The sequence below is a fragment of a genome, unplaced genomic scaffold (assembly GCF_019419815.1).
Source record: "Pyrus x bretschneideri cultivar Hongxiangsu unplaced genomic scaffold, Pyrus_bretschneideri_v1 Contig23, whole genome shotgun sequence".
Lineage (NCBI taxonomy): Eukaryota > Viridiplantae > Streptophyta > Magnoliopsida > Rosales > Rosaceae > Pyrus > Pyrus x bretschneideri.
Genome location: NW_025999535.1, coordinates 315,448 through 335,584, shown reverse-complemented (window position 1 = coordinate 335,584; position 20,137 = coordinate 315,448). Strand labels below are relative to the sequence as shown.

Below are 20,137 nucleotides of genomic sequence, written 5' to 3'. Positions count from 1 at the left end.
TTCGTAAAAAATTTGTTAATATTCTCATTAAATTGTCACATGAACGATCACATGATCAATTTTTTAAGGTTATTTTTGCCAAGCCAACCCCTTCACTTGACAAGGATACTGATAGATTTTTACATAATGACCAAACTAATGTACGGTGGATCACTTCTATTGATTTTCAATGTCAACGACCAAAGTGAGAGTTATGCTACTGTTATGGACCATTTTGACTAAAAAACTCTTAAAACTCTAGCAACCAGAAAAATTAAAACTGATCAATTACAAAGTAAAATCATTTGCCTCCCCACATCTTCTCACACCATTTTTCTCGCTTTGCACGTCTCTGATTATTCTGATCTTCGAATTGAATAAACTAAAGAACAATCGACGGACAAAATTCATTACTCATTATTATTACTCAAATGTCGAAAGTAGAGTCTTATCTAGTAGCCATTATTTGGGACTGAACTCTGGGTTTGTGGTGATGATGTGAAAGTAAAAGGCCCTACAGTATATAGCTTGATGTTCTTGTCATGGAGGAAGCGATATGAAGCTAGCACAGCACCACTGATTCCGCTGTTCGAGTCCGTCGGAATGTTGCAAGTCTCCGACGAAGAGAGTTCAAGAAAGGCTTTGCACTTAGTGAGCTGCTTCTTGTTTTCAATCTCAGAAGGACATATTGTTGCAAAGAAATAACCCTTTGCGTCAGTTGCATCACTTAAGATGGTGACAGATGAAGTTTCCAACCCATACTGGTCTACAGCCTCGCACGTTATCCTGGCTGCCGCTCCTGAAATATCAATTGAATAATATTCTAGTTAGAAACTAAGATCGAGCACAAAACTATACTGTAAACTACTCTAATTTTCAGAGAGAAACCGGACTCGCCTTCGAGCGGGAGGACTTTATGGCCGGATTTGCAATAAACAAGGCCTTGAATGCCCAAAATGGCATTGGTTGATAGTAGGTTGTTCTGTTTTTCTGGTTTGGGCTTCTCATACTGATCAGGATTTGTGTTGCCGTAGCCGCCGGCACCAGCCTCGGAAGCCGTCACTGCCACCAGTACCAAGACTAGCAAAGAGGTTGCATGCAAGAAATGGTGATTAAAAGCCGCCATTGGCAAGAATTTTTTTTTTTCCTTCTCCTATTGGCAAAATTGTCAAGAAATTATTGAAGTATGCTTAAATTAGAGAGATGGATGGAAAATGAAACCATCTCCTTTTTATAGAGAGGGATAAATCTGTTATTTTTGGTGACATAAAATATATGAATTACAGGAACCAACTTGGTTGCACGACATATAGATATGAGCAACGTGACTGCCAAACTGCAAATTCTTTCTCCACGTCCTTAATTTTGTATGCAATGTCTCTTGCCTGAGGTTATTTTTTATAGTTATTTGGCATCGAAATCAGATTTTGTTTAGATAAATGTCTAAAATGATTAGGATTTGGGATATAAATTAAAAAAAATCAGACCAACTAGTTGACCTGTCTGCATGCAACCACGAACCTCGCTCCCATCGATTGTAGAAAACATTTATGATTGTAATGCTAGTTTGGAATTACTTTCAACTATAAACCTTTTTTTAAATTTAGATTTCTAAAACACTTGAAGCGTTTTTCTAAGATTTACTTGCATTTTTATTAATAATTGGTTCCTAAAACACTTTCAATTTTCAAACGAGCCATGAATGCATAATTAAAGATAGTACCTAGTTGACCAAAACAAACAAAACACAAAAAACTAGTCGTTCTCAAGATTGCAGAGATACAAATTAATGGCTCATTATTCATCACATTGACATTATCTCAAACTTTCATTTTATTACTTGGACAGCGTGACAAGTATTGGTGTTTTATCAGAAAAAGTAATTGTGCAAATTTTTATTATCGAATTCTTATATTCTTTAACAATCAAGAGTCTAGATTCAAATATTGTACATAAATTTGACGTACAAATTTTGAAGGTTTATTAATTACATATTGAAGAAAGGTCGAAAAGTAGAGGTGCAACTTGATTCGGGTCAAAACGAATACCCCAAATCTAATTTAGTTTTAAGCTCTAATGGTAGGGTTAGAAAGGAAGCTATAAATCTGGCCGAACTTGAACAACCCAACTATTTTTGGGAAAGGGTTGGGTTGAGTTGAGTCATTGTCCGCTCGAAGCAACTCGAATATGAATTTCACTATATGTGAAATTGTTTGGGCCCAAAATATTATGATTGGGCCGAGCAGCAGGATGTGCTCGGCCCAAGGTAATAACACATGCTATGGGCCAAATAATGAGACTCGGACCAGCTGGCAGGGTCGGCCAGATCCTATCTTAAGTAGTCCAGATAAACGAGGAAAGGTCGAGGAAATCCTGATGCAACCAGGATTCTCGACCGGCAAGGGATAAAACCTCAAAAGTAGGAGAATTCAGAATCCCAATAGGACTGGGATTGTTTGAGTTAAAGGTGAGATGGGACAAGGACTCCCAATCCAAATCAGAATGGGAATCAAGGAGCGAGGTGCTATAAATACAAGAAATTACGCAATAGAAAAGGACCCTTCACAATCAGCATACAATTGCCCTGCGCAAAACCTCTCAAACACCTTGAGATTTTTCCTTTTCTTTTCCTGCAGACACACCTTCAGTTTGGATAAACAGCACTGTGGAAGCAACCGGTGAGCACCTTCAGTTTGGATAAACAGCACTGCTGCCGCAGAATCAGCCGACCGAGAAACACCTTCAGTTTGGATAAACAGCACTGCGTCGAGGTCGACCGATTATCTATCTAAGTCTCGGCCGAGAAGGGTTTTCGAACCTTTGTTGGTGGAGGTCATCTAACTAAGCCTTTTCGGCATAGTTGGGTGTTACGAGTTGCATTGCTCGGCGTATTGGACGTCGAGTGAGTTTATGATTGGATACTCGCAAGTAAGTTTCAGGGTTCGGCATTCCGACGGCCGAACTACGTTTACCATCAAGACATACATCACATTCGAGTACCTGTGCCCATATAGTTTGGTCTCGATTCGGCGTGCTTATACTCTTACGAATATAATCACAGTGACCGAATCAGGGTCCGACGACCTGTGAACTCCGTAGAATTAGTAGCCTTGTCTTCAGGCTATAGAACCCAGAGACCGAGAGCGTTCCTTCCTCGGTCGCAATCGCAAGATACAGAAGTCGATAGCGCACCCAACGCGACATCACATTTTACTCCTCGGCCGAGCTCGGCCGACGAGTTGGCACGCCCCGCATTCAACCGAAGGACGTAGTTAGCTCATTAGTTACTCGGCCTGCGCGCCACGTAGGTTTTGTAATTTTTGTAGTCAACAGAAATAGACTATTTACATTCGTTCTTTGTAAGGGACCAATTAGTATCAAGAATGTTAGATATTTGTATTAAGAAAGTGTTGGAGAATAGAGTCACATCGGGCAGATAACAAAATATAATTAATACAACTCATATATGAGACATCTCACCGTTAACATCACCGATGCATTTTATGATATAACTCACACCTAACGATAGGTGGTTAAGTAAAGACAATATCAGTGATATTAGTGGTGGACCTGCATAGATCTATAATGTTTGTTAGAACGTATGTTGATTTGTATTAATAATTGATAACACATCGTTAAATTTTACCCTTGACATGTTATCTAGCTACCAATGTTGTCACTAAATTTTGTTGTTGACATGTTATCTAGCTACAAATGTTATTGACACCATATCGACGGTCTGTTTTTTAATAAACACGGACATCTATACAGAGAAGAAGTGGCATATACATCACACATGCATTTAAAAAACAACTCTATATATTCTTCAACAACATTCCTCTAGTTAGAAATCTGTGTATTTGGAAACTCAAAAGTAGTAGATCTTATGAAATAATAAAGATATTATTGCAATAGCAAAACAAATGCAAAAACATTGCATATGCTCCTCTAATAGAGCAAAGCGCAGCTAATTACAAATAATCCCAAATGGTAGAGCACAAAACCTCTTGACATTAATAATGAAATTAATCAAGCAAAACCAACAACAATGAAGAATCAAAATTCCAGCTCCAAATTAGTGAATGGAGGAGATAAATAAAATCAGGCATAGCTATAACGTGCTGGCTGACTGGTCAGGACCCGAATATTATCCTTTAATTAATAGCCGCCATTAGGAACTGGTTTAGATTCTGAGGTGCAGAAGAAAGGCCCAACTGAGTACAGCTTGATGTTCTTGGCACTGAGGGTACGATAAGAGGAAAGCAGATGACCAGTAATTCCTTGGTTAACGTCAGTAGGGACTTTGCAGGTCTCCAATGGAGAATAATCGAGAAACGCCTTGCACTCCGTCAGCTTCCACTTGTCTCCAAGCTGCGACGGCGACAACGTTGAGATGAAGTAACCCTTTGCATCAGTTGCACCACTCAATATGGAGAAAGGAGCAGTCTCGTAACCTTGTTCATCCTCAGCCAAACATGTAATCCTTACCACAGCTCCTACGTTCCAACCCAATAAAACATTGATTAATTAAAAAAACTTATAAACTAGCTGTAAGCCTGTAAATATGCTCAAACTCATGATATTACGCTTGGTCGTGACATATCAATCATGTCCTCCACCTATATTATAACACGTGGATTACACATGAGAGTGCAAACATACCACAATGTAAACCCTAAATTTTGAAAGTTACGTTAAGATTCTTCATGATACATAATGTGCCCTTGATTGTCTAAGAACGTAAGATGCATGAAGATTAATGATTTAACATTGAATTAGAGACTACCTTTAATTGGGAAGCTTTGAAGGCCTGATCTGCACAAAACCAGCCCCTGAATATCAATGGTCTGAGGTTTTAGCTTTGTATATACTTCTGGTTTCGGTTTTCCGACATTCGGTAATTTCGGCATACCAACCTTTGGAAGTTTTGGATGCTCATCAACCTTTGGCTTAGGAGCACCGGAGCTATAATCCGTAGCAGAGGCAATGGCTAGCAATGAGAAGAGAAGCATGGAGGAGGAGGTGGCAAAGAGGAAACGGGAGGTGAAAGCCATTGTTTGTTACTCTTGTTGTAAACAATGTATGCACAAGGTGAACCAAACTTGGATGATTTGTGAGTTGAAGAGTCACTACCATATCCTTATACAGCAATGGCTTCAAGTGTTTTATTTTTCTTTACTATTTTTAGAATTGTTGGCAGATCAGAATGGTTAAGTTTTTTATATCCATAGTCTGATTAATTAATATTGTGTTGGAGAGAGTTTACGTGGAAGCACGTTGGCAAAGATAAATATCGTAGGTTTGGGATCAAACACTTCAATTTTTCTTCAAATAATCCAAACTACTCAATAGCATGTGAAAAATAAACGATCAAGATTAAATTGAGAAAATAATATTTTTGCTTACTTGTCAATCTAATTGATTTAAAATCCGAATTTTTGGTGAAAAATGTGCTTACTTACTACTTAGTACTACGGTCTAGTAGTATTCTTCTTCAATTGTAAGTGAGAGATCCTAGGTTAGATTCTTGCCAAAGATGAATTTGAACCACATTATTGCTAGCCCATCGTGAGACTTAGTCCACTCCCCCACCCCCTTAATATAAATAATATTGTTTGTTCCAAAAAAAAAAAAAGAGAAGTCCGAATTTTTTAAGACTTACCCCAAACACTTATGTTCAATCGATCATATCGTTTATAATTAAGCATATTGTAGGCCTAGCAGTGCTGCTTTGTAAACACGTATCTCCGAAGTGTTTTGCATGAATTAAAAATGCTTAGGCGTTGCAAAAGTGTTTTAGGATGGATTTCATAGAAATTCAAAGAAACTATTAAAAATCGTGAGTACTAGCTCACAATTTTTGGTGAAAAATGTGACTATTAGTTTCACGAAATTTTTTCTGTATGTCACTAAGAATACTTGTGTTCCTCTTTTGGAAAATAAGTTCATTTTTCCATTAGCAAATAATTTATCTTCATCGTAGAAATTTCATAATTGAAACCACTCAATTTTCTTAGTCTTCATTTGAAGATCAGCCTTACAAAAGCTCATTCAAACCGGAGTTCGTTTAATCATCTAAATATATCAAATAAATAGATGGTTCATCATGAATATGTTATTTAGTACCTACATCATTAATTTATTTAATACATTTAGATGACTGACCAAACTCTTTTTCGAATTATTTTCTATAGAGATGATCTTAACACAATTAAATTTCCTCGATATTAAGAAATATGTTGTAAGTTTTTACCCAAAAAAAAAAGAAATATGTTGTAAGTCATTTGAAAGCGCTTATCATTATTGAGTCATATAATTAGCTATTTTTTTATTGAAACTTAAGCCGAAAAATAAAAAAGCTAATAAAATGTACTGGTTAGTCTCACTAAGATGTCTCTAAAATGGTCTGAAAGTACATTTTATGACAACTTTAATAGAAAATTCCTCGTTGTTTCACATTGTCGACATGAAGCAGACATGACATATAAAATACAATCTACTTGTGCCAAAAGCGACAAAAAGTTACGTTAAATTAATACAAATTTGTAATATCAAATAAGACTCGACGAACACGAAGTGGTGCGGATTAATTAAGATATTTCAAAATTTGGCAGCCAATGACTCAGTCTTGGTTTGGTACTAAGGTGATTTTGAAAAAAGTTGGTATAAAAAAAAGTTGGGAGCTGTTTTTGTGTTTTGGTAAACATTCAGCTTCAGCTTTTTTTTTCACAGTTTTGGGTGAAAAAAAAGCCAAAAACAAGAAGCTGTAAAATTCAACTTTGAAAAACCGGTTTTTTTTCACATCTGTTTTACATAAAAGTTTACCAAACACTATAATACTGCTTTTTTTTTTCTTTTCAAAAGCACTTTTACAAAAAAGTTTACCAAACACTCTGCTGCTTTATTTCACAACTGCTTATTTTCACAGCACAACAGAAGCAGTTTTTTTTCAAAGCACAGCAATACCAAACCAGCCCTCAATCGGCAACTTCTACCATTCAATTCAAACACAACAACAGCAGCAGCAAACAAAAAGAGCTTTGAAGTCTTCCCTAATTAGCTGGCTGTTGTTACTTATTGTCCAAGTCAACATGGATGCTGGATTATGCCCACCACTTTGAAATTAGAATATGCATGCGGTGTGCTCCGCGGTTTCTAAACATGCTCTGCTTCCATCCACTCTCTCAAGTCTCTCCTCTCATGTTTAATTATATATATTTACGTACCAACTTGATCAACAACTTGAGTTAAAGCGAATGAGGATCTTCTTTGTGAGAATTCTAGGAATTCTTCAATCGTATCCGTTCATCGTATTTCGTACGATCAGTTTTCGTCAAGTACTGTTTATATTTAATTTTAAATAAAAAAATTTACAATAATTTCTCACACGAGATATGATAAATGGATATGATTGAAGGATCCGGAGAGGATCCTCATTCAGTTAAAGCTACTCCACTTTTTTCATGGTAGAACCTTCAACATACCCATTCAAATTTTTACCAACAATCACTATTTTATTTTGGTTATTTGCCCCCACCCGATTGCTTTTTAACTGAGAAACTTCCAACAACTGGGACGTCAAATTAGTTGTTTCCCAAGACGCTTATGTAATATCATATGAAGAAGGAAAAAGGTGGGAATTGTCCCAAAAAGAACAAAGAAATGAACAGGGTGGAACTTTGGTCCCTCAGCAACTCGGAAAAATCAAGGCACCTCCTTCAATAATCCTAACTCCTCGCTTGGAGACTTGAGAGGACTCCTATTATATGCTATTACAGTTCAGCACTCGAAAGATTCATGATTACTAAGTGACTTGAATTTTTCAAGTCCACAACCGATAAGCATCACTCACTTGGGAATTTGGAGGAGCACTGTTTGTATCATACTTCATCAACCCCGAAACTACCGAGTACTTGTCAACTTTATACCTTTGAAGACCTACTGAAGGGTTCATGATGAGGCACCCCTGTCAAAGCACGTGAGTTCCTCTCCAATTAAGAGACCAATCATAATATGACATGTGTCGACATCAAAATAAAACTCCTAGGGTCTCATATCGACCGCAAACGAAAACACGGGACTATCCTCAACAATAAAAGGACATCATTCATCCATAATTAATCCCTAATGCTATTATTCTACTTAATTCATTAGTGGTGATATTAAAATTTAGAACTCACTAATAATGATTATGCTTAATCCTTTGTATCATGTAAATTCCACATTATTAATGAGAACTCGTCTACTCTAATGGACGTAGCCTAAACTTAGGGTGAACCACGTACGTCTTGTGTTTGTATCCATCTCTATGCATATTACTTACACTTGGTAACCAGAGCAACTTTGTGAAAGTCACACTTTGATATTTTATGTTGTTCCAAATTCAACCTGATTTTGTGCATCAACAAAATGTATCACACATATAACTTTATTTCCACCACTTTAAAATTACTAAAATAATCATACTTGAACTTACCCGTAAATTAGAAAATAATTGTATAAGGTATACCACCACCAAGAAGGAAAAAAAAATGTCATGGTATGAATTTCAAGTCAATATTTGCAAAGTCTAGTGAGAAAGCGAAAACGAATACCATAGCGTAATAGATTTAAAATATTATACAAGAGCTTCTATATGTTCCATACATGTAAGTTTTTTTCCACCGCCGAACTAATAAAAGTAGATTTTCACATAATAAATTAAGGGACTTGTTATTAGCACTTCAAAAATCTTATTTGGCACTCCAAACTTTCTATAATTATAAAGAAAAATACACTTGTAAGGAGTGTAAAATGAGTTTTTTTAAGTATTCCCTAAATTAATTAGAATAACGATAGATAGTACACCACCGAGATGAACATAATATCATGGTGATTGTATCCCAAGCCGGTTATACAATGTTATGTTAATAAGTTAAAACAAATAATATAGCATGATTGAGTGCATATACAACTAGTGTAAAAGTTCAGATGTACCATGTACTGAACTCTTTTAAGTACAATATGTTTCACTAAATTCACCACCCATTCCAAGGTGTAGAAATTTATCAATAAAAAACCTTGGTAAGGTAATATTAAGGATGAAAACTCACATATAATAAATTTTAGGCATTTCAGTGAAAATGGACATTGAGATTGGCATATTCCTCATTTTGGCCCTTGAGATTTGTAGTCGATGGTAGTGGTCTCTGAATTTGTTCACCATCAATCATTTTGGTCATTCGGTGAAAAATTTCAACTAAATAAAAATAGAATGACAAAAATGATTGATGGTAAACAAACTCAGTGGCTAAAGTGAGAAGTAATGTCATTCTCAGAGATCATTTTAATTTAAAAAACCTGAATTTTATAATATTTTGTTATATTTTCATTGGAAGACTCCATTCTCCAGATTCATGCAGGTAAATTTCTTTCCGCCGCCAAATAATTAGTCAGAATTTCAGCTTACAAAAGCAAATTTTCAACCCTGTTTTACCAGCGTCACGTTGATCATCACCACGTCCAAATAAGACGTACGCGACTGCGCGTATACGAATATCCATTGCTCTCTCATTAGGGCCAGCTGGCGTACCAGAGACTCGAAAGAAAGTCCGATAAGCTTGCCAGCCACGCAAGGCCCAATAAGATTTTAAGGTAACAAAATTTAATTAAAAGGTTGGTAAATCCGACGAAAGTTCCACAAAAGGACATGTAATTAATGCTAAATCCCAAACAGTGTGGCTTTCTCCTCGTACAAAAGCACCCCCTCCTCCCCTCCTCATTTCCCACTCATCCCTTAAAACGCTTCTCTCTCTCTCTCTCTCTCTCTCTCTCTCTTCACATCTTTCTCCTTCGATTTTCAGTTCATCAAATCTCTGAGAGTTATTTAACACAGGTTTGTTCGACTTCGAGAATGTGCGGTGGTGCTATAATCTCCGATTTTATCCCTCGCGACCGTCGCCCTCGTGTCACCGCTTCCGACATATGGCCGGACTCTCCCTTCGCCAAGTTCAATCCCGACACTTTCTTCGACTGCAATCCCACCCCAACTACTCACACCGACTCAAATCCGCGTAAAAAATCCCAACCCATTTCAGGTAAGCTCTTTGTTCATCCGTATGTTGTTTTCTGAGAGTTTAAAAGATGAGAATTTTCGTTCGGATTGTGACGGGGGATTTTTCACAAATAGGTAATGTGCAAGAAGAGAAGCCGGCTAAGAGGCAGAGGAAGAACCTGTACCGAGGCATCAGGCAGCGTCCGTGGGGCAAATGGGCCGCCGAGATTCGTGATCCCAGAAAAGGGGTTCGAGTTTGGCTTGGTACCTTCAACACCGCCGAAGAGGCGGCCCGAGCTTACGACAGGGAGGCTCGCAAAATCCGCGGCAATAAAGCCAAGGTCAATTTCCCAAACGAAGACGACGACCTTCCCGCCCAGACCTATCTGAGAAAACCAAATCCTCCTCTGTTTCAACCCAAAAGCTTTGAATTGGGATTTGAGTATGATCTGAACCAGTTTGCGGCATTTCCCTCCAATTCCAATTCAGATGGGTTTAACTCCATGGCCATTGCGAACACCGACCCAATTGTTATTTCCGGGGAAGAAAACTCTTGGTCTGGTTCAGATGGCGCTTTCTCCTCGAAGGGGTTGCTGGGTTGCAATCAGAACGGGATGGGCGGTTGTCACGGCGGAGCTGAGCTGACAGAAGTGGAGGAAACACAAGAAGGGGAATTGAGCTTGGAGGCGATTGCCAGAATGGAAGATGACGAAGTGCAGAAGCTTTCTGAGGAGCTAATGGCGTACGAGAACTTGATGAAATTCTATCAGATTCCTTATCTGGATGGGCAGTCCACGGCGGCTCCCCAGAATCCTCCGCCTCAGGAAAGCACCGTCGGTGATGACCTTTGGAGCTTCGATAACGACGAGGGCATTCCTGCTTCTGTGTGATTAATGTTGTCTGCTTCTATTAGTTTGTTTTAATCAAGGTGGTCGTGAATTGAGTCGGTCGGGCAAAATTGATGATTTTGATCATTAGTTTCGTCCTGATTAATCTGTATTGTAGGCGTTTAATCTTTAATTAGTTTGTTAATTACCCACAATTGCAGTTGTTTAAATTTTTCTTCGGTTTGGCTTGAGTTATAGCAATCATAATCCTTACAAATCTTCTTTATAACTGAAAGGAAAAAAAAACAAAAAACAAAGTGCATGTAAATTCGAATTTCAATCACGACAATCACGCTTTATAACTTTGGAGACTTAAAAATGCTTTGCGCATTGTGTTGAGACGCGAACACCCATTGTCATATGAAGGCGTTAAAACGCATACCACTATTTAGATGAGTGCTGAGACACTGAGTGTAATTGTTGAAAATCCCATTCCATTCCTCCCAATTTCCAATTTCCAATTTCGTTCTCTCCTGAGAATTATTATTAAGTTTTGGGTCAAAATTCCAAAGAATTTATAAGAAATGGTAATGTTAATTGAAACGTGATTTATATCCAATTTAGGTGTGAGTAGTTTTCTAAGGAAAGGGATTCCTTTCTTTTAATTCATCAAGTTCGGAGATTCGAACTATTAAAATTTGATCCAACGATTAAAGTTATTGTAATTTTTAAAGTGGGCCCCTATTTATAGTCGTTAGAACAAATTTTAATAACTCAAATTTCCGAACTTGATGGATTAAGAAGAAGGAATTCAGAGAGAATCCTTTCCGTTGTCCAATTCCCAGTGCGCGCCCACGGTTGCCGCCTTTTGCAAACTTGTACGTCCCCTTCTCCTACTTGACTTTTTCTCTCTTGTACTACACAACGAAACACCCGATGGCTTGACAAGTAGCGCCCTTTCTTCTAATCGTTGGGCCTGATATCTGATTGAACTGGGTTGGGCTATTAGAACTTTATTCAGACTGGGATATAGGGCCGTTGATATTTGATTTCTTTTTCATCGAAAAATGTTTCACTTTTAAATTAAGCAACAAAAAATGCTTGGTAAAAATAAAATTCTCTGCTTTATTTATAAGTAATGACCTTTAAATAGCAGTTTTTGAAAGCAGTATATAGATTGTTTTTTAAGATGTGCTTTTATAAAAAGAGACATTAAACCTTTAATAAAATTTTCAATTTCTATGATACCCTCATTAGCTTTTAAAAATGACATTATTAGTAATACTACACATATTTTCTCTCTTGGAGATCAAAATGACTGCCATCACCTACCACTACAACCACTAATCTTACACCACCGTTGCCATTACTACCCTCGCCACCTTTGCCACTACCACCACCACCACTACCACCACCACCACCAAAACCACAACCAAAGTTGCCACCACCATCGAGGTTGCTGCTATACCACCGTTGTTACCGATACATCTCAACCACTACAGTGCACTATTGGGCCCACTACCATACTCTTAACATTGCCGCTGCCAATCTCATCACCTCCCCCACCTCCACTATCGTCATTATCACCACCCACGACGCAACCACTAACCTTATACTACCACCATCATCGTTGCCGCCACCATCGCCGTCATTAGCACAATTCCCACAACTACTACCTCTACCTTGTGTAATTCTGGCAGTTAGGTAGAGCGTTGAATAAAAACAGATGTGGGTGTTTTTCTCAAATTGATCGTTAAGATGAGGCTTGGACCCAAACAACTTAAACAAGATAAGATTAGTTTTGGAAGTCTCAAATCAATCCTTAAGAACTCAAATTGTCACAACAAGGAAAAGAGTAATCAAAACCCAATTTGTATGGATGTATGCCAAACTACCGGTTACAAAAAATGCTTTCGTACCTAAACATTTCGTTTTTAAAACTATAAAAAAAGTTTTTGAAAACAAATTTCGACAGACCGAAACAAGAGAAACCAATGGTTGATTATCCACTACGACAATACTAAAGAAACAATGAGGGCAGAATCATGTTCTACTAGTAACTTATTAATTTGTAATCTCCAAGCTACTTGCAAGTTCGAAAAAAGTTCTCCAAGCCAACTATAACCATACTAAAGAAACAACGAGAATCTCCGTTAAATTCCAAATTGGTGTTGTTGATGCACAAAATTAGATTAACTTTGGAACAACATAAAGTTTCGAGATATGAGTTTCGCAAGATATGCTCTTAGAATCTTTTAAATTTAAAAAGAAGGGAAATATTAGAGACATTGTTAGAAATACATATATAGAGAAAGAGAGAAACATGAGAGAAACGAGGGAGAAATTGGGAAGGGAAATCAGAGTCATTTTTTCTATCATTAAAGTGCCTATTTATAAGCTTAGGATTTACATAGAAAATTTCCTAATTATTAACACATTATATAGTGACCCAAAAGAATATCCCATTCCCAAATTTGAATTATAGGTTTTTAGATAAGACAATGAAAATTAAACTAGTCAAACATATTTAAGCCTAGTCCAATATATTACTTGCTAAGAAATAATCGAATTTATTATTGGAGTTGTGAATAAAGCCAGGGAACGAATTCACCGCCGTATAACTGAACAGTAATTATTAGCGATTCCAGCTTCATGTAGACGAGTAGCAGCTTACAATCAAAACAGGCTGGACCACCCAACTAAAAAACCCACATAGAAAAATATAGAAGAAACAGGCACATGAAATATTAAGGCCCAGTCATACGGGGAAACCCTAGGTCGAAACTCCAAAACCGCAAAAGTGAGCGATATATAAAAGCTTGTCGTCCACTGAAGCTCAGCCTCTCTGCCCACTGCAGTTGCCGAAAGGAAAGGGAAGGAAGGAGGTAAGACACGGACGATGGTTTCGCTCAAGCTCCAGAAAAGGCTCGCCTCCAGCGTCCTCAAGTGCGGTCGCGGCAAGGTCTGGCTCGACCCCAATGAAGTCAGCGAGATCTCCATGGCCAATTCTCGTACGTTCTTCTCCTTTCCGTTCATTTTCCTCCTTATTTGCTTCTTTTGATCTGCATATCCTGCGCTGTTTTCCCCACTTAATCAATTTTCCATCCATTTCTTTAATCCCGCGTTAATCCACTGTTTGGCTATCGTGAAAACTCAAACATGTAATTATTCTGTGTTGTACGGAAGGGATTTGTGTACGGTTGCTGAAGTTTTGAGATTTCTGTTAACTGTTTTGAACTGGGTTTATTGAAAGATTATATTTTTGTGTTAGATTTAATCTACGATTTGTTTTAAGTATATGAGCTGTGGTTAATTGATATCGAATTTTGACTTGAGTGGTAGCTTTTTATTATCTTCAAATCAGTATAGAAGTAATTAACGTTGGTTTAATTGTTATAATCTGGATTATGTTTTAATTTAAGTCATTTTGTAGTTGTAGAGCGAAATGTGATGAGATGTTTTCGTGTTGCGATAATGTATGTTTTACTTGTTATATTTGAATTTTCCCCGTGTTTTCTACTTGTGAAGTTTCGCCAATAATTTGCAATTGTATAAGTAGAAGTTTAGATTGACGGTAATCGGATGCCAATTTTTTTTAGCACTTCTGCCTTTCCGTGTATTGCTTGTTGACGTGTTTAATTCTGAATTGCAGGCCAAAACATAAGGAAGTTGGTCAAGGATGGTTTCATCATCAGGAAGCCGACCAAGATTCACTCTCGCTCTCGTGCACGTCGTATGAAGGAGGCTAAGAGAAAGGGACGTCACTCTGGATATGGTATGTTATTGTATGTGTTATCTAGGCTTGCACTGTGACTGTACATATACACTAGTGTTTGCATTTATTCAAACCAGGAGCAAGTCACATTTTCATGAGTGATTTCTTAAATTTTTAGGTAAGCGCAAGGGTACCAGGGAGGCAAGGCTTCCTACCAAGATCCTCTGGATGAGGAGGATGCGGGTGCTCAGGCGGTTGCTTCGCAAGTACCGTGAATCAAAGAAGATTGACAAGCACATGTACCATGACATGTACATGAAGGTTAAGGGTAATGTTTTCAAGAATAAGAGAGTGCTGATGGAGAGCATTCACAAGTCAAAGGCTGAGAAGGCAAGAGAGAAGACTCTGTCTGATCAATTCGAGGCTAAGCGGGCAAAGAACAAGGCTAGCAGGGAGAGGAAGCACGCCAGGAGAGAGGAACGCTTGGCTCAGGTATTGTCACCGTAATCTGTTTACTGATTATTATGTAATTCATTTGAGATTCTCACGTTGCTGATTATTCTCTGCGTTCAGGGACCTCAAGAGAAAGCACCAGCACCCGCTGCCCCAGCTGCAGCTCAACCGACACAGTTAGTACCGTGCCTTGAAACCCTATATATATTATCTGCTGACCTTGTTGGTGTTGTTTTTTGCTTATTACATTGCCTCTTTTACTTGCAGGGTATCCAAGAAATCAAAGAAGTGAGTGCTCTACGAGGAGAACTGATGGATTGATGACTTGTTATGGTCCATTTGTGTCGACTTACTTTGCTAGATTAGTTTTAACGAGCAAGTTTGTTCGTTTGTTTTGGACGTCAGTACTTTATTTTCTAGTTGAAAGAGATTTCAAAATCGGCGTACTCTGTATGAAGTTTAGTTTCTTTTATCTATTGATCGGTTTTTGGTCCCGGATCTACCTGTTCTGTATTCAGATTTAATATGAAATTCTCGTTTAACAAATTCTCTGTTTTCCGATACATTAAAAATGAACAGTATCAGAAGTGTTTTATTAATTTTTTTTTTTTTAAATTTAAATTTTTTTATTTTTTTATTTTTTTATTTAATGATTGAAGGTTGTCCATGATATAGGTTTCTTTCAACCCAGTTATCGAATGATTGTAGATAATGGTGTATCGACGGTATAACATGTTAATTACCCGATTTGGCTCATCCGGACGAGGATTTAACACTTTCTGATTAAGAAACAATTGCATTAATCGCCTCGTAAAGGTGATGATTAACAGTTATAAACGGCATCGTTCAGTTTTACATACGAAGTACGTGATTGTGCTATTGCTAAATTTTGAAACCTACAGATTTCATCCAACCTCAACATCCTAAATCAAAATCCCCAGGTTGAGCTAATATCTCTGTCAAGCAGCAAACATGGATGACTCTGACCATTGACATTCAAAGACTTCTTTGATAACGTGCAATCGATGAACTTGCGCCAAATCGATCCCTAAAGGATGGTTTGCGTCCAACGAGATCTCCGCTTCCATAATTTGCTTGTCCTTTAGGTGGCATCTGGACCTGGTGTGTTGTATCACTATGATTGTCGCATATCCCCAGTCTGACGATGAATGCAACGATACTCCCTTTGTCGATACCCTCGCTTTCAATCCAAATATGACCTCCCATGGTGTTTACAAACCTAATCAAGTCATTTCGGAACATGTGGTGACCAAGTTGGATGAACAAGCAATAAAAAAAAAAGCAGAATGCAAATTTTTCAATGCCCTATAGAACTGGTAAAAAATCAGAAAATATTCAAGTCTACCGTTTGCAAATGGCAAGTCCAAGTCCTGCACCCTTGTTTATTCGATTGGATCCATTTCGGGGCAGAGAAAACTTGGTGAAAAGATGAGGAATATCTTCTGGGAGAACACCACAGCCAGAATCCTTAACCTGCAACATCAGGAGTGCCATTAGATCACGTTGCATCGATGTCAGAGTTACTAAGAGATGTCTCGACCTCAGCATACAAAGAAAAACTAAACAAAGATAAATCGCACAAGACCTGAACTCGTAGGTAGAAGTGGCCCTCAATTGACTCTGGATAAAACTCCGGTGGTTGCCAGTCTCTTGAAGATTCTGGTTTCGCAACAGACGCTATAATTGAAATATAGCCCTGCTTTGTGAACTTCACCGCATTACCGGCAACATTGAGAATGGTTTGCATAAGCCGGTTCTCATCTCCAACAGCACACACAGGTAAATCTGGGGCTAGAATCAAAGTCATAGACAACTTCTTCACAGATGCGATGGGCCGTACCAAATTCATTACCTACAGTTTGGAAAAGGCTTGCACGTAAGTTTGCCAAAACCAAAAGTATACATTCAGGCCCCGGGTCTGGAAAATTTACCTCTCTGAAAACTCCATGGAGGTTAAATATTTCATTGTCTAATTCTAGACTGCCATCATCTAGTCTAGAAAGATCTAAAACATCATTAATAAGTGTTTCCAAAAGGTTACTACTCTTTAGAACTGTCTCTATCATAAGCCTTTGTTCTGGAGTCAGTTCCGTCTCTAACAGAAGAGAAGACAATGCAATGATTGCCTGCATTGGTGTCCTCATTTCATGGTTCATGACAGCAAGGAAATCATTGCGAGCATGGATTGCCATCTCTGCTTCTCTCCGAGCTAAATCTAAAGCCTTGTTCTGCTCCATGAGCTGAGCACGGGCTCGCATAGACTCTTCCAGAATAGCAGCATGTGAAAGAGCAACAGCTACCTGAGCACAGCTACACTTGTTATAACCTTTAGCAAGTATATAGGAATCATAAAGAAGGCAAGTGATTTATCAGTTGTTTCGGCATGATCAGGAAACAAATGTGCATAAGAGCTCCCGATAAATACATTACTCTTTCAAATCATGAACTTAAGATGCAAGCAGTAGTTAAACAGTAAGCAAATAAGCATTGTGAAAACAAAAGAAAACGAGTAAATGCATCAGGACAGTGAGTCATGCAGTGAAAAGGAAGCAAGTGAACGTGAAAACAGACCTGATCTGCAACAACATCAACGAGCTCCAATTCATGGTCTCGCCATTTTCTGGTGCTATCAGTGGGTAGAATCAATACCATGATTGCGTAGCTTTTGGCAGAGAGATCCGGCCAGTCATTGATTTCAAAATTCGAAAGATTCAATAGGGGTACCCGTAGAGCAACAACCTCAGGCGGCACATATCTTCCCACAAGCGGTCTGATCCTGGCCAGTGGGCAGGTGTATGGTATACGAATTGCTCGAGAACTATTGAAGACTTCATTGACCACAGGAAGGTTTATTGACACAGTAGACCCAACTTGTATCTGGTAGTTCAGAGTGTGATGAAGCTGTAGGTTCATACCAGTTCTGGACGGCATCCATAACGCGCATTCCTCGAGGCCTAAAGTTCTACCCAACTCAACAAGGGTAGTTTTTAATATAGTGTCCCTATCTAATGTGCTTCGAATTTCATGAGTAAGCATCCTAACATGCCTTCCTGTTTCTTCCTGAGTGAGCATGAGCCCCATCTCCCTGTCAAGCTCTTCAGCTCTGTTCTTCAGACGCAGCTCCCGGCTCTTGACGCTTAGCAAATCAGGGATAATGTGAACGAGCATTAGAGCAGTAGCACACGATACAACGGCACACGAAACCTTGGCAACAGTCATAACTATAGCAACAGTTTTGGTGTGCATAGAGAAAGTCCAGACATTTATGAAATGGGTTGCTCCACAAAGAACAATGAAAGCACCGAATTGCATAAGCACCCATCTGTACGGAAAGAAAGCGGATTTCTGCACAAAATATACGAGCTCCAAGGGGATGGAGAAATAGGCAAGGGCAATGAACACATCAGATATGTACTGATATTTCACCAGCAACTCATCCGGGGGCCATTGCGCATCTACGCAATCACAGGACTCCATTTTTTCGACAGACGTTTTCAATGAATCTGTGAAAAAATCATAAAAAAAACAATAAAAAATAGAAAAAAGATTGAAGCTTTGGAACTAATAATCCATCTATTTTCTTAAAAATTAATCCAGAAAAAAACCCAATAATCTTTGTTTTCTGATGATGATCTTGGCAATGCTTAAAGGGTTCAATGAGATTTTCGCCCCAGTATCCAGATATGCTAAAAAACGAGGCTAATCATAAAATAATAATCTCTAATCAACTGATAAACAAAACAAAAATGATATTATAAATTTAGTCAAATTTAGTATTACCATTCTTGATGCTCGAACTGAGGGTGAGAGATCAACTGGGGAGCTCAGAAGGAGTGATCTGACCCGTCCATTTTGCAGGAGCTGAGCCTCTGAAAGTGTGAAGCGTTTTTTCACGTGGAGGAAGGAGGAGTAAAGATAGTAAAGCGGAGGGAGAAAGACAGAGACTCGGAGGGAGGAGAGGGAGAGCCAAAAAGCATCACGGACAAACGAACAACGCCACGGAAGAATAAATCCAAGACAAAGGAATACGAGGGTCTTGCTCGCGCGAAGAGAAGACCCATCTAGAATTTATATATTTTTTTTCCTCAATGAAATTAGAGAAAAGAAAACAAATTATATATTTAGCATCTTACTGGCCCTACATGTATGTTAGCTACCGTCTTAGAATTCGATTTTGATTTTATTTTATTTTTTAAATTTAAAAGTTGTTATTTTAATCTTTGAAGTACAAAATTAGTTTTACATTGTCTTATTTTTGTTAAACTCGTTACACATCTATTAAATTTGCTTATGTGGATTAAAAGATGTGCATATGGCAACATGTGTGGACTCGCCACCACATAAAACTATGCCACATGTCCGTAACAATTATTATCGATTTTTATTTCTTTTTTACTTGAATCGTTGACGTGTTATACGTGCGAGAGGCTCTTGAATAAGACAACCATATTACTTATAAGACAACTCTCTCACAAGACAAGACCAATCTAAAATCAGAGTGAAAAAGAGTTTTTATTCTTTTTGAAAATTCGTCAAACATAATATGTCATGAGATGATTCGATCGATGATTTTCTCTCTACGAAAGTGAGTTGAACATTCTAATTAAAAAGAGACCCACATTCCGTATTAAAAGCCACATTTGAAATGGATAAATTAAAAATAATAAAGATATATAAATGGAACTGGATCTCCTTCGGAGCAATATAATCTGAGCCTGTTGAGCAGGTCATCCGGCCCGTTGAAATTTGATTCAATAACTATAAACAAGAGGACCCTTTAAAAGTTATAATAATTATAATCATTGAATCAAATTTTATCTGGCCGGATAATCTGCTTAGCAAACTTCGACTATATTGCTCTGGAAGGGATCCGGTTCCATGATAAATGTTTATTGGTTCCTCAAAGACAAGTAGCGCGAGATTTAGTAGGCCCATGTCCATGTCCATGTCAAATTGTCAATGCCCTTTTTTTCATAAAATGGAGAGAATTGAAGGTGCAGTGTATCTGAATGACTTCAGAGAGTGACGATGCATTGTATTTGGAAGATGGCGATGTTGCAGCTATTATATGAATCTCGAATAATTCTGAAAAGTTATCCTCACGTGTTG

At 38.1% G+C, this 20,137-nt stretch overlaps 5 protein-coding genes across 5 annotated transcripts; 2 read left to right on the top strand and 3 right to left on the bottom strand.

Annotated features, from left to right (window-relative positions):
• Positions 1-246: 246 nt before the first annotated feature.
• LOC103967206 (protein SEED AND ROOT HAIR PROTECTIVE PROTEIN-like) lies at positions 247-1,158 on the bottom strand. The gene is made up of 2 exons (XM_009380480.2): positions 877-1,158; positions 247-778 (listed from the first exon to the last, which is right to left on the bottom strand). Exons 1-2 carry the CDS (start codon positions 1,103-1,105, stop codon positions 432-434), a joined length of 576 nt encoding a protein of 191 aa, XP_009378755.2. The 5' UTR covers positions 1,106-1,158; the 3' UTR covers positions 247-431.
• A 2,823-nt stretch (positions 1,159-3,981) lies between these two features.
• On the bottom strand, positions 3,982-5,341 carry LOC103967205 (protein SEED AND ROOT HAIR PROTECTIVE PROTEIN). The gene is made up of 2 exons (XM_009380479.2): positions 4,766-5,341; positions 3,982-4,475 (listed from the first exon to the last, which is right to left on the bottom strand). Exons 1-2 carry the CDS (start codon positions 5,031-5,033, stop codon positions 4,138-4,140), a joined length of 606 nt encoding a protein of 201 aa, XP_009378754.2. The 5' UTR covers positions 5,034-5,341; the 3' UTR covers positions 3,982-4,137.
• Positions 5,342-9,818: 4,477 nt separating this feature from the next.
• On the top strand, positions 9,819-11,078 carry LOC125477940 (ethylene-responsive transcription factor RAP2-12-like). Its single transcript, XM_048585460.1, has 2 exons — positions 9,819-10,055; positions 10,148-11,078. The coding sequence occupies exons 1-2, from the start codon at positions 9,872-9,874 to the stop codon at positions 10,900-10,902; spliced, it is 939 nt and encodes a 312-aa protein (XP_048441417.1). The 5' UTR covers positions 9,819-9,871; the 3' UTR covers positions 10,903-11,078.
• A 2,601-nt stretch (positions 11,079-13,679) lies between these two features.
• LOC103967195 (60S ribosomal protein L19-1) lies at positions 13,680-15,501 on the top strand. Its single transcript, XM_009380470.3, has 5 exons — positions 13,680-13,850; positions 14,492-14,614; positions 14,733-15,046; positions 15,128-15,183; positions 15,275-15,501. Exons 1-5 carry the CDS (start codon positions 13,739-13,741, stop codon positions 15,297-15,299), a joined length of 630 nt encoding a protein of 209 aa, XP_009378745.1. The 5' UTR covers positions 13,680-13,738; the 3' UTR covers positions 15,300-15,501.
• Positions 15,502-15,790: 289 nt separating this feature from the next.
• On the bottom strand, positions 15,791-19,113 carry LOC103967194 (probable ethylene response sensor 1). The gene is made up of 6 exons (XM_009380469.2): positions 18,809-19,113; positions 17,600-18,531; positions 16,960-17,328; positions 16,614-16,880; positions 16,374-16,501; positions 15,791-16,247 (listed from the first exon to the last, which is right to left on the bottom strand). Exons 2-6 carry the CDS (start codon positions 18,503-18,505, stop codon positions 16,004-16,006), a joined length of 1,914 nt encoding a protein of 637 aa, XP_009378744.2. The 5' UTR covers positions 18,506-18,531; positions 18,809-19,113; the 3' UTR covers positions 15,791-16,003.
• Between the last annotated feature and the right edge of the window lie 1,024 nt (positions 19,114-20,137).

What these genes read in the sequence shown, in the direction of transcription:
- LOC103967194 (XM_009380469.2), bottom strand. Translation starts at nt 18,505, where the DNA reads ATGGAGTCCTGTGATTGCGTAGATGCGCAATGGCCCCCGGATGAGTTG. An exon ending in TTGATGTTGTTGCAGATCAG is followed by an intron (nt 17,329 to 17,599) that starts GTCTGTTTTCAC and finishes AGCTGTGCTCAG; the next exon opens with GTAGCTGTTGCTCTTTCACA. An exon ending in GGACTTGCCATTTGCAAACG is followed by an intron (nt 16,248 to 16,373) that starts GTAGACTTGAAT and finishes TGACTTGATTAG; the next exon opens with GTTTGTAAACACCATGGGAG.
- LOC125477940 (XM_048585460.1), top strand. Translation starts at nt 9,872, where the DNA reads ATGTGCGGTGGTGCTATAATCTCCGATTTTATCCCTCGCGACCGTCGC. An exon ending in AAAATCCCAACCCATTTCAG is followed by an intron (nt 10,056 to 10,147) that starts GTAAGCTCTTTG and finishes TTTCACAAATAG; the next exon opens with GTAATGTGCAAGAAGAGAAG.
- LOC103967205 (XM_009380479.2), bottom strand. Translation starts at nt 5,033, where the DNA reads ATGGCTTTCACCTCCCGTTTCCTCTTTGCCACCTCCTCCTCCATGCTT. An exon ending in TCAAAGCTTCCCAATTAAAG is followed by an intron (nt 4,476 to 4,765) that starts GTAGTCTCTAAT and finishes GTTGGAACGTAG; the next exon opens with GAGCTGTGGTAAGGATTACA.
- LOC103967206 (XM_009380480.2), bottom strand. Translation starts at nt 1,105, where the DNA reads ATGGCGGCTTTTAATCACCATTTCTTGCATGCAACCTCTTTGCTAGTC. An exon ending in TAAAGTCCTCCCGCTCGAAG is followed by an intron (nt 779 to 876) that starts GCGAGTCCGGTT and finishes TTGATATTTCAG; the next exon opens with GAGCGGCAGCCAGGATAACG.
- LOC103967195 (XM_009380470.3), top strand. Translation starts at nt 13,739, where the DNA reads ATGGTTTCGCTCAAGCTCCAGAAAAGGCTCGCCTCCAGCGTCCTCAAG. An exon ending in GATCTCCATGGCCAATTCTC is followed by an intron (nt 13,851 to 14,491) that starts GTACGTTCTTCT and finishes TCTGAATTGCAG; the next exon opens with GCCAAAACATAAGGAAGTTG. An exon ending in GGGACGTCACTCTGGATATG is followed by an intron (nt 14,615 to 14,732) that starts GTATGTTATTGT and finishes TTAAATTTTTAG; the next exon opens with GTAAGCGCAAGGGTACCAGG.